Consider the following 17290-nt stretch of genomic DNA (forward strand, 5'->3'; position numbering starts at 1 on the left):
GTTTTCTTTGCAGCTTTCCTGCAAACACAAACACAACGTGTGTCACCATCATGCAAGTGGGTGTCCATGTCAAAGACGGCAGTTGATCTTGAGAGCAAACTCACTTTTTGCGCTCTTTGACGCCAGAGACGATGAGGTAGATGCCCCCTAGCACCACGATGCCCATGACCACGCCAAACACCACCAGCCACACCTGCACCGGCTGCTCCACGGGAGGCGACAGTGTCGGCACGATGCCCTCAAACTCCAGCGTTCTGTCATCTAAGTAGAAGGCGTCGTTGATTCGACCACGACCTAACCTGAAATGCATATTTAATTGGGTTTATTATTGCTCAAGTCCCGAAAGTAATTCAACTCAAATCATTATGTTATAAATTACCATAAAGTCGAGAACAATACTCCTAATGTTACCATACTCACCATTTTGGTGCAGCATGTTAACACTTTAACATAAACCGAAAGTATTCAACCAATTAAAATGTGGATTGGATGATGATTAAACTCAAAAGCTTATTATTTCTGTTTCCTTTGTTTAACTGGGTTCTTTTTGTCTACTTTCAGGACATCCACTGATGTTCTGAGTCCTTTTTATACAGAAATGTCCAAAATTCCTTTAAGAGGCACTGCATGTGGATAAGTTAAGTATTTAATCTGCTGGTAGCCCTCAAGGGAAACTCAGTCAAACACCAAAGAGATTATGATTTATCCTTTGGGGACTATGAATGCCTGAACTGGATTTGATGGCATTGATTAAGATTAGGCTGCCTTAAGGCACCTGTGAATCATACAGTGTATTGAACTCTGTGATCTGGAATACCCTGGCTGTAAACAAATTCACACGTGTGTTGAATGAAGCTGAGGTCTCACCTGATGGCCGCTTCCACATCCGCCTTTGGGATGTACAGGGAGGAATTGGTTGGGTTGGTGACCACAATGTAGAAGGAGACTCTGGGAGTATTTTCATAGGCGAGGATGTCCTCTGCTCTGAAGGCGCAAACAGAAAAGCATTCAAACAAATGTGCTAAACCAGGCGTGTCAAACATACGGTGCGGGGGCTAAAATCGGCCCGTCAGAGGGTCAAATCGGGGCCGCAGGAGGACTTTGCAAAGTGTGAAAATTAGAAGACTTTTTTAAGAGGAATTGTTTGAATTTTTTCCACTAGCTGATCTAGTCACAGTCACAGACATAACTTTTAAACATTGAAACTCAGAACTAAACAGCAGATGGCAGCAATGCGCTGAAACTGCACTTTTTTTCTTAAGAAATTTCAAATTGTTGATAAAATGTTTTTTAAAAGGATAGTACTTTAAACGTAAACATTTTCATTATGTACATTTTTGCACTAAATCAAAGGGAACAAGCTGGAGTTGTTGTTATTTCTAGGTTATTATGCTTGAGCTCAAATTGGGCTGTATGTTGCTCCTGAACTAAAATAAGTTTGACACCCTTGTGCTAAACAAGACTAGTGGGAAAAATAATAAATGATTTCTTTGAGGATGATGCGGGATACTGACGTGAAGAGAAGCGTCTCGTTCTTTTGGCTGTAGTACTGCCTCAGAGCATAAGCAATGTTGGCCTTGAACAGGTACAGCTCATTGGGATTCCAGGGATACTAAAAAAAACACATATTAGTTGATTAGCATTTGATGCAGCTGCAGCTGTAAAGTTTTTGTTATTTCAGGGGCAATAAAACTTCTAATAAAGATCAATAATACTCACAGCGCTATCGCCCATGGCAGCCTTCAAACTTAGTCTCACTTTGATAGAATATTTTGAATCTGTGAAGAATAAAAGGCTTTTTATTTAGTTTCTCATTCTCTGTTTGATTAAATCATCAATTAAAACATGGAGCATCACATATTTAAGTGACCCCAAACTAACAATTATGAACAATGAAGCTCGTATCTTTCACACTCACATGGTTTGACTGCTGTGTTCCAACCCACAAATCTGTTGTGTTTCTGGTTCTCTACCTTCAACCAGTCATGAAGTTTTTGGAAATAGTCCAGAAGGGGTTGCGCATTCATCCTAACATCACCGGAGATCGTCTCCAAAGCCCTGGTCCAGGACTGGGACCTTCCCAGTTCTAACATCTCCCTAGCAGAAAAACAATTATTGTGATAGATTACAGTACTGTACTGAGCAAGAAATTAATTACGTTTGATGTTTAAATTGTAAGATAAACTATATTGAAAATAGAAAATGTAGATTTTTTTAACTTGGGGGGGGGGCAAACAAGTCAGCAGCTTTCGAAGAGGAACAGGAAGTTGTGCATACCTCAGCTTGGTTCCTGCTGCAGTAGAACCAGTGATGTCACATTGAGACAAGGGACCTGTGTGACCTGCTGCGTTGCACAGCGCTTTTTGGAACTGAAACTGGTAGATGGTTCTTGTGAAGTATCTGTATTCAAAAACAGCAACAAACACACATGTTTTACAGCATGTTTTCAGTCTGGACCCAATTATACTAAATCTGTCAAACACATTCAAAGCACATCTTTTTACAAAGACATCTGTTGGTTTTCTTCACAGATAGCCAGTGGGTTAGTCTATTGTACTCAAATGTTTGAAACTAATGCTTGAAACTAACAAACAAACTCCATAACTAAAGCCTGGCTTTGCTCCACTAAAATTTAGAGTGAACCGAAAACTGAACTGAATATCGAGAACTTGGTGCCCTATTTTACGGAAATGCAGAATCAGAGTTAGTATGCTTTTATTTCCTCAAAGAGCAGTTTTACAGAAGGACTCTCACCTAATGAACGAGTAGTCTCCAGACACATGGAACAGAGCGGGAGGGTCACAGTAAGTCTCATCTCTTGGGACATGTTCCACCACCCCTACCAGCTCCCTCCTGTTAAAGCAGCACGGAATCAACACCAGCTGACGGAAAACGTCTAGCATTTACAGATGGATCACACATCGGCCTCTGCTTACTTCATGTCCCACCAGTGCTCCATCCATTTATCTTTGGTGATGTTCCCTGCCAACACCTGCCACCTCCATTCCTCCAGCATGTACGTGAAGGGCAACGTGGCCACAATGGTGAGGGCCTGTTTCAGCAGGAAGTTGATTTCTGTATCTGAAAGGCAATAAACAGACATAATATAACACAGACAGTAAAAGAATTTTACTAAAACTGTTTTTTAACAGTGGACTATTGTTTCAGTGAGTTATCAGCATTTCTGTTGCTATTCGTGGCACCTACGTTCTTTATGTCAGAGACTGTAACTTAATGACAATGTGGAAAACAGTTAGCAGAGGGCCCAGAGTGGTATTATGTTGGTAGCTCCTATGGTGCTCCAAGTACAACGCTCAAGCATAACATTACGACCACCTTCCTAATATTCTGCATTTCTCCCCCTTGTGCCTCCAAAACAGTCGTGACTTATTAGATAATGGACATGGCCTTCTGATGGTGTCCTGTGGTGTCTGGTATATTGTTAGTGGGGGCCTTCGGGTCCTATGGGTCGTGGGGAGGGGCCTCTGTGGATCATCCCACAGATACTTGATCTGTTTGGGATCTAGTGAATTTGGAGGCCAGGTCAACACCTTGTGCTGTTCTTCATGTTTTTTTGAGTTGTTCCTAAACTGTTTTGTGTGTGTGTGTCTGTGTCAGGCTGCATCCTGCTGGGGATGGCTGCTGCCATCAAGGAGTGTCATTGCTATGGGCTATGGGGTGGGGGTTCCTGGTCTGGTCTAGATGCGTGCTACATGTCTAACTAACATCCACATGAATGTCAGGTCCAAACGTTTCCCAGCAGACACCTGTCAGTGGTCAAAATGTTATGCCTGATCCGTGTATGTGTCCTGTATGTGAGGGCAGAATCTCAGAAACAAAGTCAAACCATAAAACTCAACAATGGTGTAGTCATATAGCAAACAGTTTCAAATTTAAATTTAAAGGAGGAAAGTAGAGGTAAAAGGTTACCAAAGGGCACCACAATATTAGAACCTCTTGCTGGAAGTGATGCTAAAGGTTTGGGGCCCAAACCAAAACGATGCTAAAATACTACTCAGGTGGTTACCCTCTGTGGCCTCATCACTCTGAGAAACCATTTTCACACATGTTGGTATCATAAAGCTCTAAGGGAACCGATTCTACTGTGGTTTGGTAACTTTGTTTATCGGTATTACCAGCATCATAAACAAAGTCTGCGGGCAGGAGACCCAGGCTCTGCAGGTGTTTGGGTGTTGCAGCAGAGAGGGACATGATCTCCCCGACGGCCTCGTGGAAACCCTCGTTGGCGCCGTCCCTCAGAAGGTAGGACAGATTGCGGTAAGCCATCTGGTACTGGTTGTGACCCATTTCATGGTGCACCGTGAGGAAGTCGTCCATGTTGACCTTGGTGCACATTTTGATCCTGAAGGCGTCACAGAAGAAAGGCTGATGTTAGCAGGTTTATCGTGTCACAGACATTTCCAAATATCATAATCAGATATGCTGTACTTATAAAACAACCAGGGCAATAACTGATAAGTCAGATATAAGAAAACGCTGACGTCCACGTTCAATAAAAATAAATGAAATCCCATTTTATAGAGATGTGAAGTAACTTGATTCCATGCCAGATAGATTTTTCAGTAATTTTAACCCAAATTGACATTATAGAAAATTTGATTTTACATTTGGACAAACTTTGTCCCTGTAGGAAAACTTGAAAAGCAATCAATGCTGGTGTAAGTTTATGGAATAATATTTTACTACCAAGACTTTCATTGGCTTTATCAGCAGGAAAAGAATGAGTCAGACCTTAATCAACATCACTGTTACAACACATTCATATTTATGGCTCTCATAAATATGACTCGATCACTTATTGTTCTCAACACAGCACAAACAAATCAGATAGAAACCCAGCCAATCAGAGTTGGCTAGACAAATGAGTCGGTGGATTTGTCCCACCTGAAGTCTTTTCTATTTCCCATGTCCCAGGCGGTGGGGTGGCAGACCACCTTGCGTCCATCGTCGGGCTTCACCAGCATCGAGTCAGTCCAGAAGTTGTCAAACATCTTGTAGAGACCCACGGACATGAAGAATTTCTCAGCTTCTTTGAAAAACCGGAGCTCCGTCCAATTCTGGAATTTCGTAGACAGATTTTTAATATCTCATACGGGTGTTTTTGGTTTAAGTAAGCAACAGAAAGTCCTACTGCACCTGGGCCACCATAGTGCTGCTGACATCGATATCTGGTTTTTCGGGGTAGGGGACTGATAGAGGGTACAGGTTTGTCCAGAATCTTCCCCACATGTCACCTGAACAACACAAAAGTACTTTAAGTGGACTGAATCAGTTTAAAGCCACACAGCATATCCATCGTATTACATGTGCTGCACTTATTTTTGTGCGTGGTAGGGATGAGATCTGAACAACAGAGGGAGACATTTCAGTTCTGGATTCAAGACTTGAATGAACGCTCACATCTTTCTGCTCCCTCAGCTTTTTATTTGTAAGGCGCTAACAGCCCATATCTACTGTCTGCTTTTTTGTAATGCTCTTTTTGTTAATGACGTTAATATTGCACAACTGAATTATTAATATTAGGGTCACTGATACATGTTGTAAAATGAGCTTTTGACTCTTTTCACGTCAGGTGATTTAACATGGACAAACTGTGCAGGTTTATATTTAAATGGGGCATCAGGCATTAAGGTCATCATTCATGTGGCTGAAGTAAATTCCCTTTTGTGGTTCATCGGTTACTACTAAGGCCTCTCACCACCTGATCACACAAAGCCTTCACACCGCCTTGACCCGGATGATGCACGCATAAGGAGGGGAACGGAAAATACAACACCTGGTAAAGGTATCGTGGTAAAAACACAAAAAGTAAATGGGAAAAAAATAATAAAATAGAGCAGAGAAAAAGTAGTATGTGGGCTATGTCTCATACTATATGAGTTAAGAAAAAAATCTATATCTCTATATTTAAAATTAATCACTGGAGTTATTTATTTATTTTTAACTGCAATCTGATACTTCTGACAGAATCGGTTATTAGTTCTGGGTCAACTCTTCTACATACCCAGCAGGTGAGCTGGCAGAGTTCCGTCTGATTCAATGTGTCCTGGGTAGACCTCCATGAGCTTGGCTCTCACATAGGCATGCAGCTCCTTGTATAAAGGCATGATCTGTAAAGAAAAACAAAACAAAACACTACAGTTAGTGACAAATGACTCACAGATGCACTGAGACATAATATCATAGAGCCAAATCCGCTCACAAGGACTCACCTCTTTGTATATTGAGCGGACGTCAGTCATCAGCTCATCTCTGGTGTAAGCGAACTGACCATCCTCCCCAATGGTCTCATAGTTATATCTCCAGTAAGCCCCATAGTCTTCAAAGCCTGTACATGTAAGGGGAAATGACAAAGCTTTAGTTTCTAGTATAATACGACTGAGACAGTGATGACAGTCGCAAACATCATGTCAGGCCTCAGAGGCGACCGACTATCAGGCGTTCTTGGGAGGATCACGCTGTCTCTATCAGCTGTGGGTTACAATCAGACGTTATCTTTACCATCCGCGGCCGTCCTTGATAAACATGCAGTCTGACCCGGAGGTTGTCCGTGACATTGTCATTCACACAAAAGTTGTCTTGTGTTAGAAGTGAAGAGTTTGTCACCGTTTAGTTTGGCAGCTTCGTTCTTCAGATCCACGTAGTCTTCGTACAGAGGTCTCATCCTCTTCCCCACCTCTTTCCTCCAGCCCTCCCACACATGCAGGCGCTCGTAGTAGCTTCGGCTGTTGGACATAACATGCTCCAATCCTGTAAACAGAGAACGCTGCCGAGTCAGAGAAAGCTACACTTTTATTTTCATCAAAATACGAACAAATTTGATTAAAAAGGAAACTAAAACATAGTAGGATTGTGGTGAAACGTAACTCAACTTGTTCTATGTCAGCTTTAGTTACTTTAGGTGTTTATATGTGCACAAAACTATCCCTTGTTATAGATTACTCATCTATCCTGTATATATTTAAAGTCGTCAAGATCTTTTTACATAATAAGCCCTTCTGATACTTTTTCTTTTTTATACTTGACAATTTTACTGGACAGCTTCTCTACTTTTTGTTTGTTTGCCAAACCCGCTAGTTTACAGCTGCAAAACAGCAAAACATAAAATGTATGTGGAAGATACTCCAAACCTACTAACCAATCATGCTGAATTATGTCCTTAAAGTTTTGTTAAGTGTCAGTACTTAAAAATAAATATGTCTTTATCAGTGAAGGTTGTTTAAAGTCCTACTAAAGTTAATGTATCAGCAGGTATCAAAGGCAAAAGTGGGATATGTCGCTAAACATGTAATTAACAGTTATTCAGAAGCACTAATACTAATGTGCCAACCTATACTTTTACTTATATATACATATATATAAAGCATAATACGGTGTCAGACTGATTAAGGTGATACTAACTACCCTTTATAGAGCTAGGCAAGCTAATTGAATGTTTCTATATTCTCTTGTTTACTGTGAAATCTTTACATATTTGGTGTATTTGGTGAGTTTAAAAGGGGGAAAACTCATAGATATCTTTTTTTAAATAATATTTTTGTCCAAAGTGTTGTGAACTTGAAGTATAAGAGGCATTAAATGGAAATAAATGGAAGAATACGTTCCTCAAAAACTGTAAATGTTTCTTTATAACTTTCCAAAGCAAAAGATTATTAAGAGTATTTTAAACATGTTTAGTAGTAGTGTTTTGGTAAAGACTAGTAAAGGTTCCCTCTTCTCAGTGCGTGCGTTAATAACAAACCACTTTATCTGACATTTGTTAACAGATCGTACCTGGCTCCAAAGTCTGGCAGTTACTGGGGTCGTCCATCATACACACCGTCGCTGTGCTGTAGATTGTGCTCATCTCGCCCATCACCTTACTCAGCTGTAAGAAACACGGGTTACATTTAGCTCAGTAGGAAGGAAGAAGTCCAGAAGATGAACGTTAGATCTTAGCAGCTTTCACAAACACTGAAGGAACATATTTTGAGACACTAACAATAATCTTACATGTGCGGCTTTATCTTGGGACAGCGCTCCAGAGCCTTTGTCTTGCAAGGAGATAAGCTGTAATTTGATTTCCGCCGTCGTGATCTGGTCAATGGGATACTTCAGCGATTCTTCTGACATCTTGGTGTAGAAAGTGCTCCAAATCTGCCCCTGCTCCGACTGCACAGAACGACAACAAAAACATCAAGTCATGCAAATTGCTGACCTACAACCAAACACTTCAGTAAATACAAGATGAGTGTTTTGGGTCAGATGATTTTTCCAGCCGCTTACCACTTTGTCCGAATTCTCATTTGTGATGTTGGTGTTGTAGGCCCATGACGCCAGTGAGTACTTGTACACAAGCTCAGTGGCATTGGCATCAAAACTTTGCAGGAACGCCTTGGCGTCGGACTCCACGCTTGACTGAGCAGGGACGGCGCAGGACACGGCCAGCAACGTTACAAGAAACCTAGCAGACATCCTAGATGCTTCAGCTACATCCACAGAAGCCAACTGAGGAGGAGGCGCACTGTACTCTGTTATAGGCTTTCAATAACCTTCTGCACTGCCTTGGCCTTTGGACAGCAGAGCCATAACCGAGGGTGTATCCGAGTTTTCAATTACAGATAGGATGTTACAGAAGAATAAAGAGCGTCACTGGGCTGTCTTCACACGGGGGTGGGAGGTGGTCTGCGTTATTCTTTGATAAATTATTATTAAAGATTTAGAGCCTATATAGATTTGCGTGCAGTGGGTTCTGCAGATAAGGACTCTCTTGGGCAGGTTGTCAAAATTAAATATCCACATGAAAATCTTACTGTGCTGAACAACAAACAACAACTTAAATTACAATGTGTTTATCTATTTTATGACAGCCCTGAAACACGCAAGCGAAAAATTAAAGTTGAATTGTTTTTGACACCTCATCTCATGGATTTTAGTTTAATCACTGGATCTAGTTCATCTTTTTGGGATGTACTTGAGTATTTATTTGGTTCCTTGCTTTTTTAAAAGCTTTCACATAAAGCAGCTTTATTGTCACTGTTATTAACTGGACGGCTAAAATACAATCCAAGACTCCTAACAGCGACGCAGTAAAGCTTTTTTGCTTATGTGCACTATGTTTTTTTCTATTGATCGTCTCTGTCATTGTTTTTACAAAAAACAGAACAGTTTCAGCAGAGATTTGACAAGAAAACAGGAAACAATCGCTTCAAACGAGCCTCCCACCTGCTTATCTGTTGGCAGACGGTTTCCCAGCACCGGATTAAAATGCACTGTCATGCACTGTTGGGCCCTAAATACTGATAAGAAATCTGCCACGAGGGCAAAGTTTATTGTTTACATTTACTACCAACAGCAAAGATTATTTAATACTCATTTGCACTCTCTGCTATAAACCAATCAATTATCTACTAAGACATCAATAAAATGAACCAGAGTTGTTATTGCATCTACAGCCATAAAATCAGCCCAAGAAATCTCTTAGTACTCTGGACTTTATTAGGCTGACACTGTGTTTGGGAGAAAGCTTACTTTGAAGTTTAACTGTGCTTTGGTAGGAGCACCAATGTTACTGATAATGTTTTGTCAGGGAAGCAATTGCACTTGTTTTAAATCCCTGGGAACATTAACTTGGTCCAACAGCGCCTTCCCGTGGAAACTGTCGGTATCGCAATGTTCACTACATAACGGCTCCATCTCCCTGTTAGACATTACTTACTGTACATGACCATTTCTAGATTAATAGCTTTATTTATGTTAATGTCTATTGTTCAGTTGGAGCCAATGTACTCCGATCAGGCATTACATTATGACCACCTTCCTGATATTGTGCAGGTCTCCCTTGTGCCTCCAAAGCAGTTGTGACTCATCAGAGAATGAACATGGGCCTTCTGAGGGTCTCCTGTGGTGTCTGGCAACATAATGTTGTTAGTGGGGACCTCTGGGTCCTATGGGTTGAGGGGAGGGGCTTCTGTGGATCATCCCACAGACACTTGATCAGTTTGGGATCTAGAGAATTTGGAGGCCAGGTCAACACCTTTTAGTTGTTCCTAAACCATTTTTGTGTGTGTGCCTGTGTCAGGCTGCATCCTGCTGGGGATGGCTGCTGCCATCAAGGAGTGTCATTGCTATGGGGTGGGGGTGCCTGGTCTGGGTGCTACATGTCTAAGTAACATCCACATGAATGAATGCCAGGTCCAAAAATTTCCCAGCAGAACACTGAATTATCACAAGATGGTCAATGATATTCACTTCTTCTCCTGTCAGTGGTTTTAATGTTGTGGCTGATCGGTGTATACACATGCATTTTGAAAGCAATTTTTTAATTTGGAGTTCAGCTTACAATTCAGTAGGAAAACCTTTTTAAAACATTGAGCTAATTACAGAAATCAGTCTTATCATACAGTTCACTGACTTCCATTAGTTCTCAACACTGAAAACACCTGCGTGAGCACAGAGTTATAAAGCTGCATGTGGAAAGAACCTTTCCATGTAGATTTGACACTGAGGGAAATGTCCCCTTTCAACAAACACAACAGCTGTGACAAAGCTAAATTGATCACCATGACACACATGAGGGTATACTGGATGGAAATGTTTAGGTTAAGGTAAGAACGTGGCTCATTACAAATGATCACTGCACGGTTTATCGCTTGCTGGGATGCAGAGGGATGTGCACTGCGATGTAGCTCGCTTGTCTCCTTGTCAGCTCAGAATGAGGCCCGTGACAGGTTACTGTCAATCTGCACTGCCTCAAATTTGCTGCAACAGCAAGTTTACTGCAGACATGTCTATATACAGACTGAGCCCAGAGGCTACAGGCTAATCACTGTGAATGAAACAGACAACAGCCAGGCTTAGTATCCTGGAAACTCACATTCAGCAAAAAAAAAACAAACAACTGGACATCGTTTAGTTACAGTATAGGCTCCTGCTGCAGGTGAACTTTTCCGAGATGTGTACAGTTTGGCAATTTAGAGCGTCAGTGTTTTACTGCTTTATGTATTATGTTGTATTGAATTTTATTTTGTATTGCATTGCTTTAACCTTTCATCAGTACATCGACATGGTCTACATTCATGGATTCATTCAGCATTTGGGTCAGAAACAAAGTGATCTTACATCTGTATTCACCATTTTATTTTAATTGATGTTCATTGTGTACTTTTTGAGTGTGTGACATGCAGGTAACTAAATATAACTTTGTTTTCTTAAAACTTTGGGAAATACATCTGTTCACTGCAATATCAGATATCAGTCCAATGAGCAGATAGATAGATAGATAGATAGTGTCATAAATCAAAGCTTTGTTTCTACTTTCAGACGAATCGAAGGAATTGCGGTTTACTACAACAATTACACCTGCAGTATGAATCCATAGAAAGATAAAAACTAGTTCATTATTCACTTTTTTCCTTTATCATCTTCATCAATTTCACTGCTGTTCGTGTAAAATAATGCAGAATCTTGTATTATATTTGCTAAATAAAACTTTTATTCTGGTGGTGACCTCTCTTGAATGTACAACCCTTTCTCTTTTTTCTAACAAACCGTGCTTGAACCTTTGATGAATGTGACAAAACTGCCAGAAATATTTGCTATAATATGAAATTAGTGAAATATTAACAGTTTTACACGATGAGCTGCAGGAACACATACACACAATATTTCTTGTGTTTGCCACAGATCGTCAGTTAGAGGCAGGCGCGGAAAGTTAACAATTATTTGGGTCTAAATGTTGCTTAAACCACTTATGAATGACAATTTTACAAAACTCCACATATAAATAATTAATACCATCTCTAATTTCATTATTGACTGTCTGAACTTATCGGAGTGAAGTTTAGTTCCCTTTTGTGCCCAGACTAAAACCTCTGCCGGTCATACTAAACACAAGGTTTCATAAAATTAATAAATTATTATTATTGATAATATAAATTGTCTATAAGGAGTGCACCCTGTGGTCAGAGTCCGACCAAACTATCTTGTTATAAACGTCTCCTCCTGTCACTGTGTCCTGATGATTGATTTTCATGGCCGTTCCCTTCCCACACACATCCACGTCTCCGGGTTTTATCTCAGTCTTCTCTCCCATCCTCTCAACCTGCACATTCTTCAGGCCACAGAGCCAGGCTGCGTCAATTCCCAGAAAGATACCCACAGTACGACCGGAAAAGCAAGAACATGCCTAAAAAATAAAACAATAAAGAGTGCAGCTCGGTTACAAAACAATACGTGTGCATTTAATGCCAGGCCGTTTAAAGATATTCTTTGTTGGTGTTGTATGTTTTTGTCCACGCCTATGCTTTGTAGATTTACTAAATTACGCACATCCTCCTCCATTCTTTCCGTGTTTTAATAACTCTTCTCGACGCTCTTTCTTATTGTGAAAGGTCCAACAGGCATTTCCGTTTCATTCTGGCTGTTTTGACGCTGCACGGAGGCAAACCCATGATCGCAGACTCAACACGCATCCTCACACCACTGACCTGGGCTTCGCTGTGTCCTGCATGTGTGTGCATGTGTGTGCGTGTGTGAGCGGGAGAGTGAGTGATCCCCAGAAACCAGCAGCAGGATGGAGGATCTCAAGGAGAATCTGGGAACTTTGGATTGACGCCCGGGGATAACGCGCGGTCGGCCCGAAACGCATCGGACTTCTCGTGGATTTATATATTTGGATGTTGTCTGTTTCCCCCTTTTACCTTTTTCTCCTAGGCAGTGGGAATTTACACTTGGCTTACAACCCCAGTTATTTTTGGCGTGCAAAATGCCATTCGCCAAAAGGATTGTGGAGCCGCAGCTTCTGTGCAGGCACCAGATCCCCAACGATGAAGGTCTGCTTTTCGAGGACCTGTGTGCCATCAGTAATGTGGTTCTTTCCCGGACCTTGCGACAGCTCTCCGACCTGGCCCGGCACGCCTGCTCCTTATTTCAGGAGCTGGAAAACGACATCATTAACACCAACCAGCGGGTCTGGGTCCTCCAGAACAAAATAGGCCAGATACAGCAGACTGCCAGTGCCCTAGACCCCAAAAAGGAGGCAGTGCGTAAGTAGACCACCACAAGTGTGTACATCCCCAATATTAAAATAATAATAATAATAATAATAATAATAATAATAATTCATCGTATGATTTAAACCTGAGAGGTGTGTGATTTTATTCATTCACACACATGTGTGCCTTCATGCTTCGAAGGGCGCCCACCTCAAAATTATTTTTACCCAGCTGCACGCACGCCCGCCGTAGACGCGGCCGCGCTCTCATCCCCCCTATTGAAATGTGTCACACGAGTGGTTTGCACATTTGCTCATCGAGATGCATTTTCACAGCGCCGGATGTGTTGACTGCTCGTTTATTTGCTCCAGACTCAGATGTGTGCGTTTGCGCGTGTATGTGTGTGTGTGTGTGTCCGTCGACGAGGAGGGGAGTCTGTGTGTGTGTGTGTGTGTGTGTGCGTGTGTGTGCTCACGGGCAGGCAGCGCGAAGCGGAGCGGAGGGGCGTGTGTTGCCGCTGCATTGGCTCAGCATCGCAGTCTCGTTACTGCGGGTAGCGCACACCTGAAGCATGTTTCAGGCTGTGTTTTTTTTTTTTTATTATTATTATTTGTCGTCCACATAGGGCCACATATTTTCCACAGGGTGTCGATGTATGAAGTTCAGGGTCGATGTGTGTTAAAATGGATTTCAGGTGTGTGTGAGTGTGTGTGTGTGTGAGAGAGAGAGAGAGAGAGGGAGAGAGGGATGAGGTTTGCAGGCGACTCCCCGTGCGCCAAACCCACCCTTTCGACATGCAGCGGCACCAACACAGCATCAATAATGAATCCAGATGTCCATGTTGCAGGGTAAATATGACCCGATCATGATATGATTCAGGCCTGCAATAGTTGCAGTGTACTGGTGCTGTGGATAGATCACATAAAAAAAAAAAAAAAAGCCTGACTGGCAGCAGTGGAAGACTCAGCAATTCATTGTAACACAGCGTCCTGTAGCAACAGCAGCTACATATTATTTATGTTCTCTGCAGTCCCCTCGGTGTAAGTCTTTAGATTTAGGACCATCCGTTCAGGGATCTTCGTCCGGTTCTGTGCAAATAGGACACACCGCTGCTCCGGGTTATCATTATCTGGGAACAATCAAAGAGTATTTTGGGGCCTGAAGCTGCTGTAGGCTCACGAACAACTCTCTTCAGATGTAACCCGCTCACACAGCTTATGTATCGGTGAGGCGGCCATGTCTTTATTACATGAAACAGTCCCACTGTATTCCTCTGTTTACTCTTGTTCGCCTTAGATCTCCACGAATGAGGCTCTGATGTTGAAAGCGACTTTTTTTTTTTTTTTTCATTTAAATTGTGTGACAGACATTTGAATTTTCATTCAAGTCTTTCTACTGTACAACAACCTAAGAGTATCTCCGCGATGCACGCAGACATGCAGACAGTAAACCCGGCTCTCGCTATGAACTAAACCCAGAAACCTGTCTGTCTGCTACACTTGTTGAGCTCAGAAAACCCTGTAATATTGATCAGTTGAGTGGACTGTAGTAGACGTACCAAATAAGCATCACTTATTTGGATGCTTTTTTAAGTTTTGCAAATCTTAAATCAAAGAATGTCTTAGTGAGTGAGTGCATGAGATAAATCAAGACTTTTCTTTTGTGAAATGTGGTCTGGTCCCTTTAATATTCTTCAAAATAAATGATCCGAGGTGTTAAAATCACCTCTTATGAAGTGCAATCGCGGGCGTCGCAGATTAAAGTCAAAATAGTCTTACAGCAAATCATGTGACAAACCAAAAAGCTTAAGACCATGCAGAAAACACAGTCAAGCTATATCATAAAAATTCCAGATGTCTCATAAACACCAGCACTGTTCAAAGCTCAGCAAAGCAGCTATATGTTTCTGTTGACATCCTATTTTGTCCATCACACAATTTTAAATCTGTGGTGGTATTTCACTCAACTGACCAGCAACGTCTGGGATCTTTATCCATCGTTTATATTTTGATATTTAATTTAGGAGAAAACACATATTTGATCGAGCGTGTGGGAGAGCTTGGGTTCTGTGTAGTAAAAATGGCCAACAAACGTTGCCCAACAAACTTTTGCTATTTTTACTCATCTATCAATGGGACTATTATCTCCCTTCTTGGTCTCAAATGACAGCAAAATCCCCGGAGGTCCTCAATATCTCTGTTTACACACAGATAGAGATTCAGTGTCAAGGACAACAGAGTTACTCCCCCCACCCCCCATCTGATTATGGTGGGTATCAAGATTCAAGGCAGTCAATATGGTGCTAACTTGGATTGATCCTGAACATGGCAGTTGGCAGTATTCAGATGGTGTTACGACTGGCCGTGTCTGTCACGTTCATGGGGAAACCCTGCGTTGTGTGGGAATCAGAACATGTTCAGGCAGCCTGTACTAGTAGTCATCTGTTAGCACTAGTTGCTATCAATGAACACATGGCGGTAGCTGTTATAAAAAGTCTCATAAAGGACAACCCTTAGCTTGTTTGATGCTCTCTGCCTGCTATCTCCCTACAACAAAGATACTAATAAATGTTTTTTCAAAGGTTTTATGCACGTAACTACCGTGATTGTGTGTTGGGCTCTGAGTGCTGCCAAAACTCAGGTGGCTTACAACTCTCAGTGCTGCTCCTCAACGCTGACGGAGGACTGAAGCTTCTGCTGCTCTGATAAAGCGCCGCTCACGCTACGCCGCCTCTGTAGATTTGAGCGCTAAGCCAGTCATGCAGTGTGGGACCCCTATCCCACAACTGAGCCAAATGACATGCGTGCATATCTTTACGGTCACAGCTGATGATCATTTTCACTGTAGAGTGTGAGTCAGGATGTCGGAGGGGGAGTAAGTATTCCTCATCTTTGAGTTTGAGTTATATGTGACCAGGGCTAAGGGCTGAGAACATTTGTCTTGGTTTTGATCAACTAGTTGATCGGTGGACGTGTTGTGTAAGTATTCTTTAGGACTATATATATAAATATGAAAAGCTGTGCCACTCTCATGTGTCTTGTTCAATGAATACGACTACATACATCACTGTAAATGTCTGATCCTACAAACTTTGATATGGAGTTCTCGGCATATGAGCGGGTGATGCAAAGCCAGCGAGTCCAGCGAGAAAATCACAGAGAAGTTTCTCTCCACCTTGTCCGGTGTCTATGAAAGTAGTAAACGAGGAGTTGCCGCCAACTGAAATACAGACTCTCTGATCTGTTGTGCAGCCACTCACACAACACACATCAACAGATATGAGGGTAAAACCAGAGTCTAGAATGTGAAATATGCCGCAAGCAGCAAGAAAAGTTCTGTACAGCAATTGATATATCACAGTAATATTAACAAACACAACCCTTTATATGAATGGAGAATACATAAGATAAAGATAGATAGATAGATAGATAGATAGATAGATAGATAGTCTAACATCACCAATTGATATGTTTTGTATTAACAATGAATCAAATGCCTATGTGTAATGGGAGAGGGGTCGCTCATACGTAGATCTCACGAATTGGCACAGAATTATCATCCAGCTAAGCAGCTTCTTGACCTTACGTGGCTAACTTTTATTCTGACATAACAGTCTGTAAAAATACTATATGGTTCCAGTCTTTCGGGTCTAATCGTTTCCCTTTTGCAGCAGCACAAACAAAAAGCTTGGCTCTAATATCATTACCGCTATTGATGAAGAAACTGATAAAGAAACATGTAACTACTCCTAAATACGCCAAGAAAAAAACAAAACATCCAGATACACATACGCAAGTACAGTTAAATAAATTAAAAAGCACATTTTAAGCGTAATATTGACTATGTTGGTGGCCGGCAGCCATAAAACGTGGAATAATGTGCAAATGCTCGAAAGTCACCCATGGAAGGTGCACACTTTAAATGTTGTTGCATAAATGACAGGCTACAGTTAATTACTTACAATAAAAGTCTGTAACACCCGCAGCAGGGAGGGTGACGGGTTTTGGGTTCGGGAGCAGAATCGGTACTAATCCATACACTGCAGGAATTGAACACACACACTTATGAACGTGTTGGTCTGTGGCAAATTTACCATTCTGCTCTGGAAATACTAGTTTCTTCCTGGTATGCCATTAGAGCAAATTTGACTTTGAATTTGAATTTGAGAGAGTATGGCCTGTGGCAGCGGGGGACTGCTCCGCTAGTCTGCATAGTAACAGGACAGAGAGGGAGGCCTGCTGTAACCTTTCAGCTGAGTCAGGCTCTCTCTTTTGCCGGTCTTACGTTTTATACTA

The 17290-nt window shown here is 41.7% G+C and overlaps 2 protein-coding genes across 2 annotated transcripts in view; one reads left to right on the forward strand and one right to left on the reverse strand.

Moving 5' to 3' along the window:
- Nucleotides 1–100: 100 nt before the first annotated feature.
- On the reverse strand, nt 101–8475 carry ace2 (angiotensin I converting enzyme 2; the record flags this gene model as incomplete). The annotated part of the gene is made up of 17 exons (XM_084574687.1): nt 101–299; nt 868–984; nt 1515–1612; nt 1720–1778; nt 1919–2097; nt 2278–2400; nt 2755–2853; nt 2937–3081; nt 4137–4363; nt 4906–5078; nt 5158–5255; nt 6026–6131; nt 6234–6349; nt 6628–6771; nt 7795–7888; nt 8014–8172; nt 8287–8475. 17 exons carry the CDS (start codon nt 8473–8475, stop codon nt 101–103), a joined length of 2325 nt encoding a protein of 774 aa, XP_084430813.1.
- A 4291-nt stretch (nt 8476–12766) lies between these two features.
- nhsb (Nance-Horan syndrome b (congenital cataracts and dental anomalies)) overlaps nt 12767–17290 on the forward strand; it is a gene marked incomplete at both ends in the record, with an annotated part of 44943 nt that continues 40419 nt past the window's right edge. The window contains one exon of the mRNA XM_084541144.1: nt 12767–13046. Within this exon, the coding sequence (XP_084397270.1) occupies nt 12767–13046 (280 nt within the window). The remainder of the gene's footprint in view (nt 13047–17290) is intronic.

This window comes from Chelon labrosus (assembly GCF_963514085.1).
Source record: "Chelon labrosus genome assembly, chromosome: 3".
Classification (NCBI taxonomy): domain Eukaryota; kingdom Metazoa; phylum Chordata; class Actinopteri; order Mugiliformes; family Mugilidae; genus Chelon; species Chelon labrosus.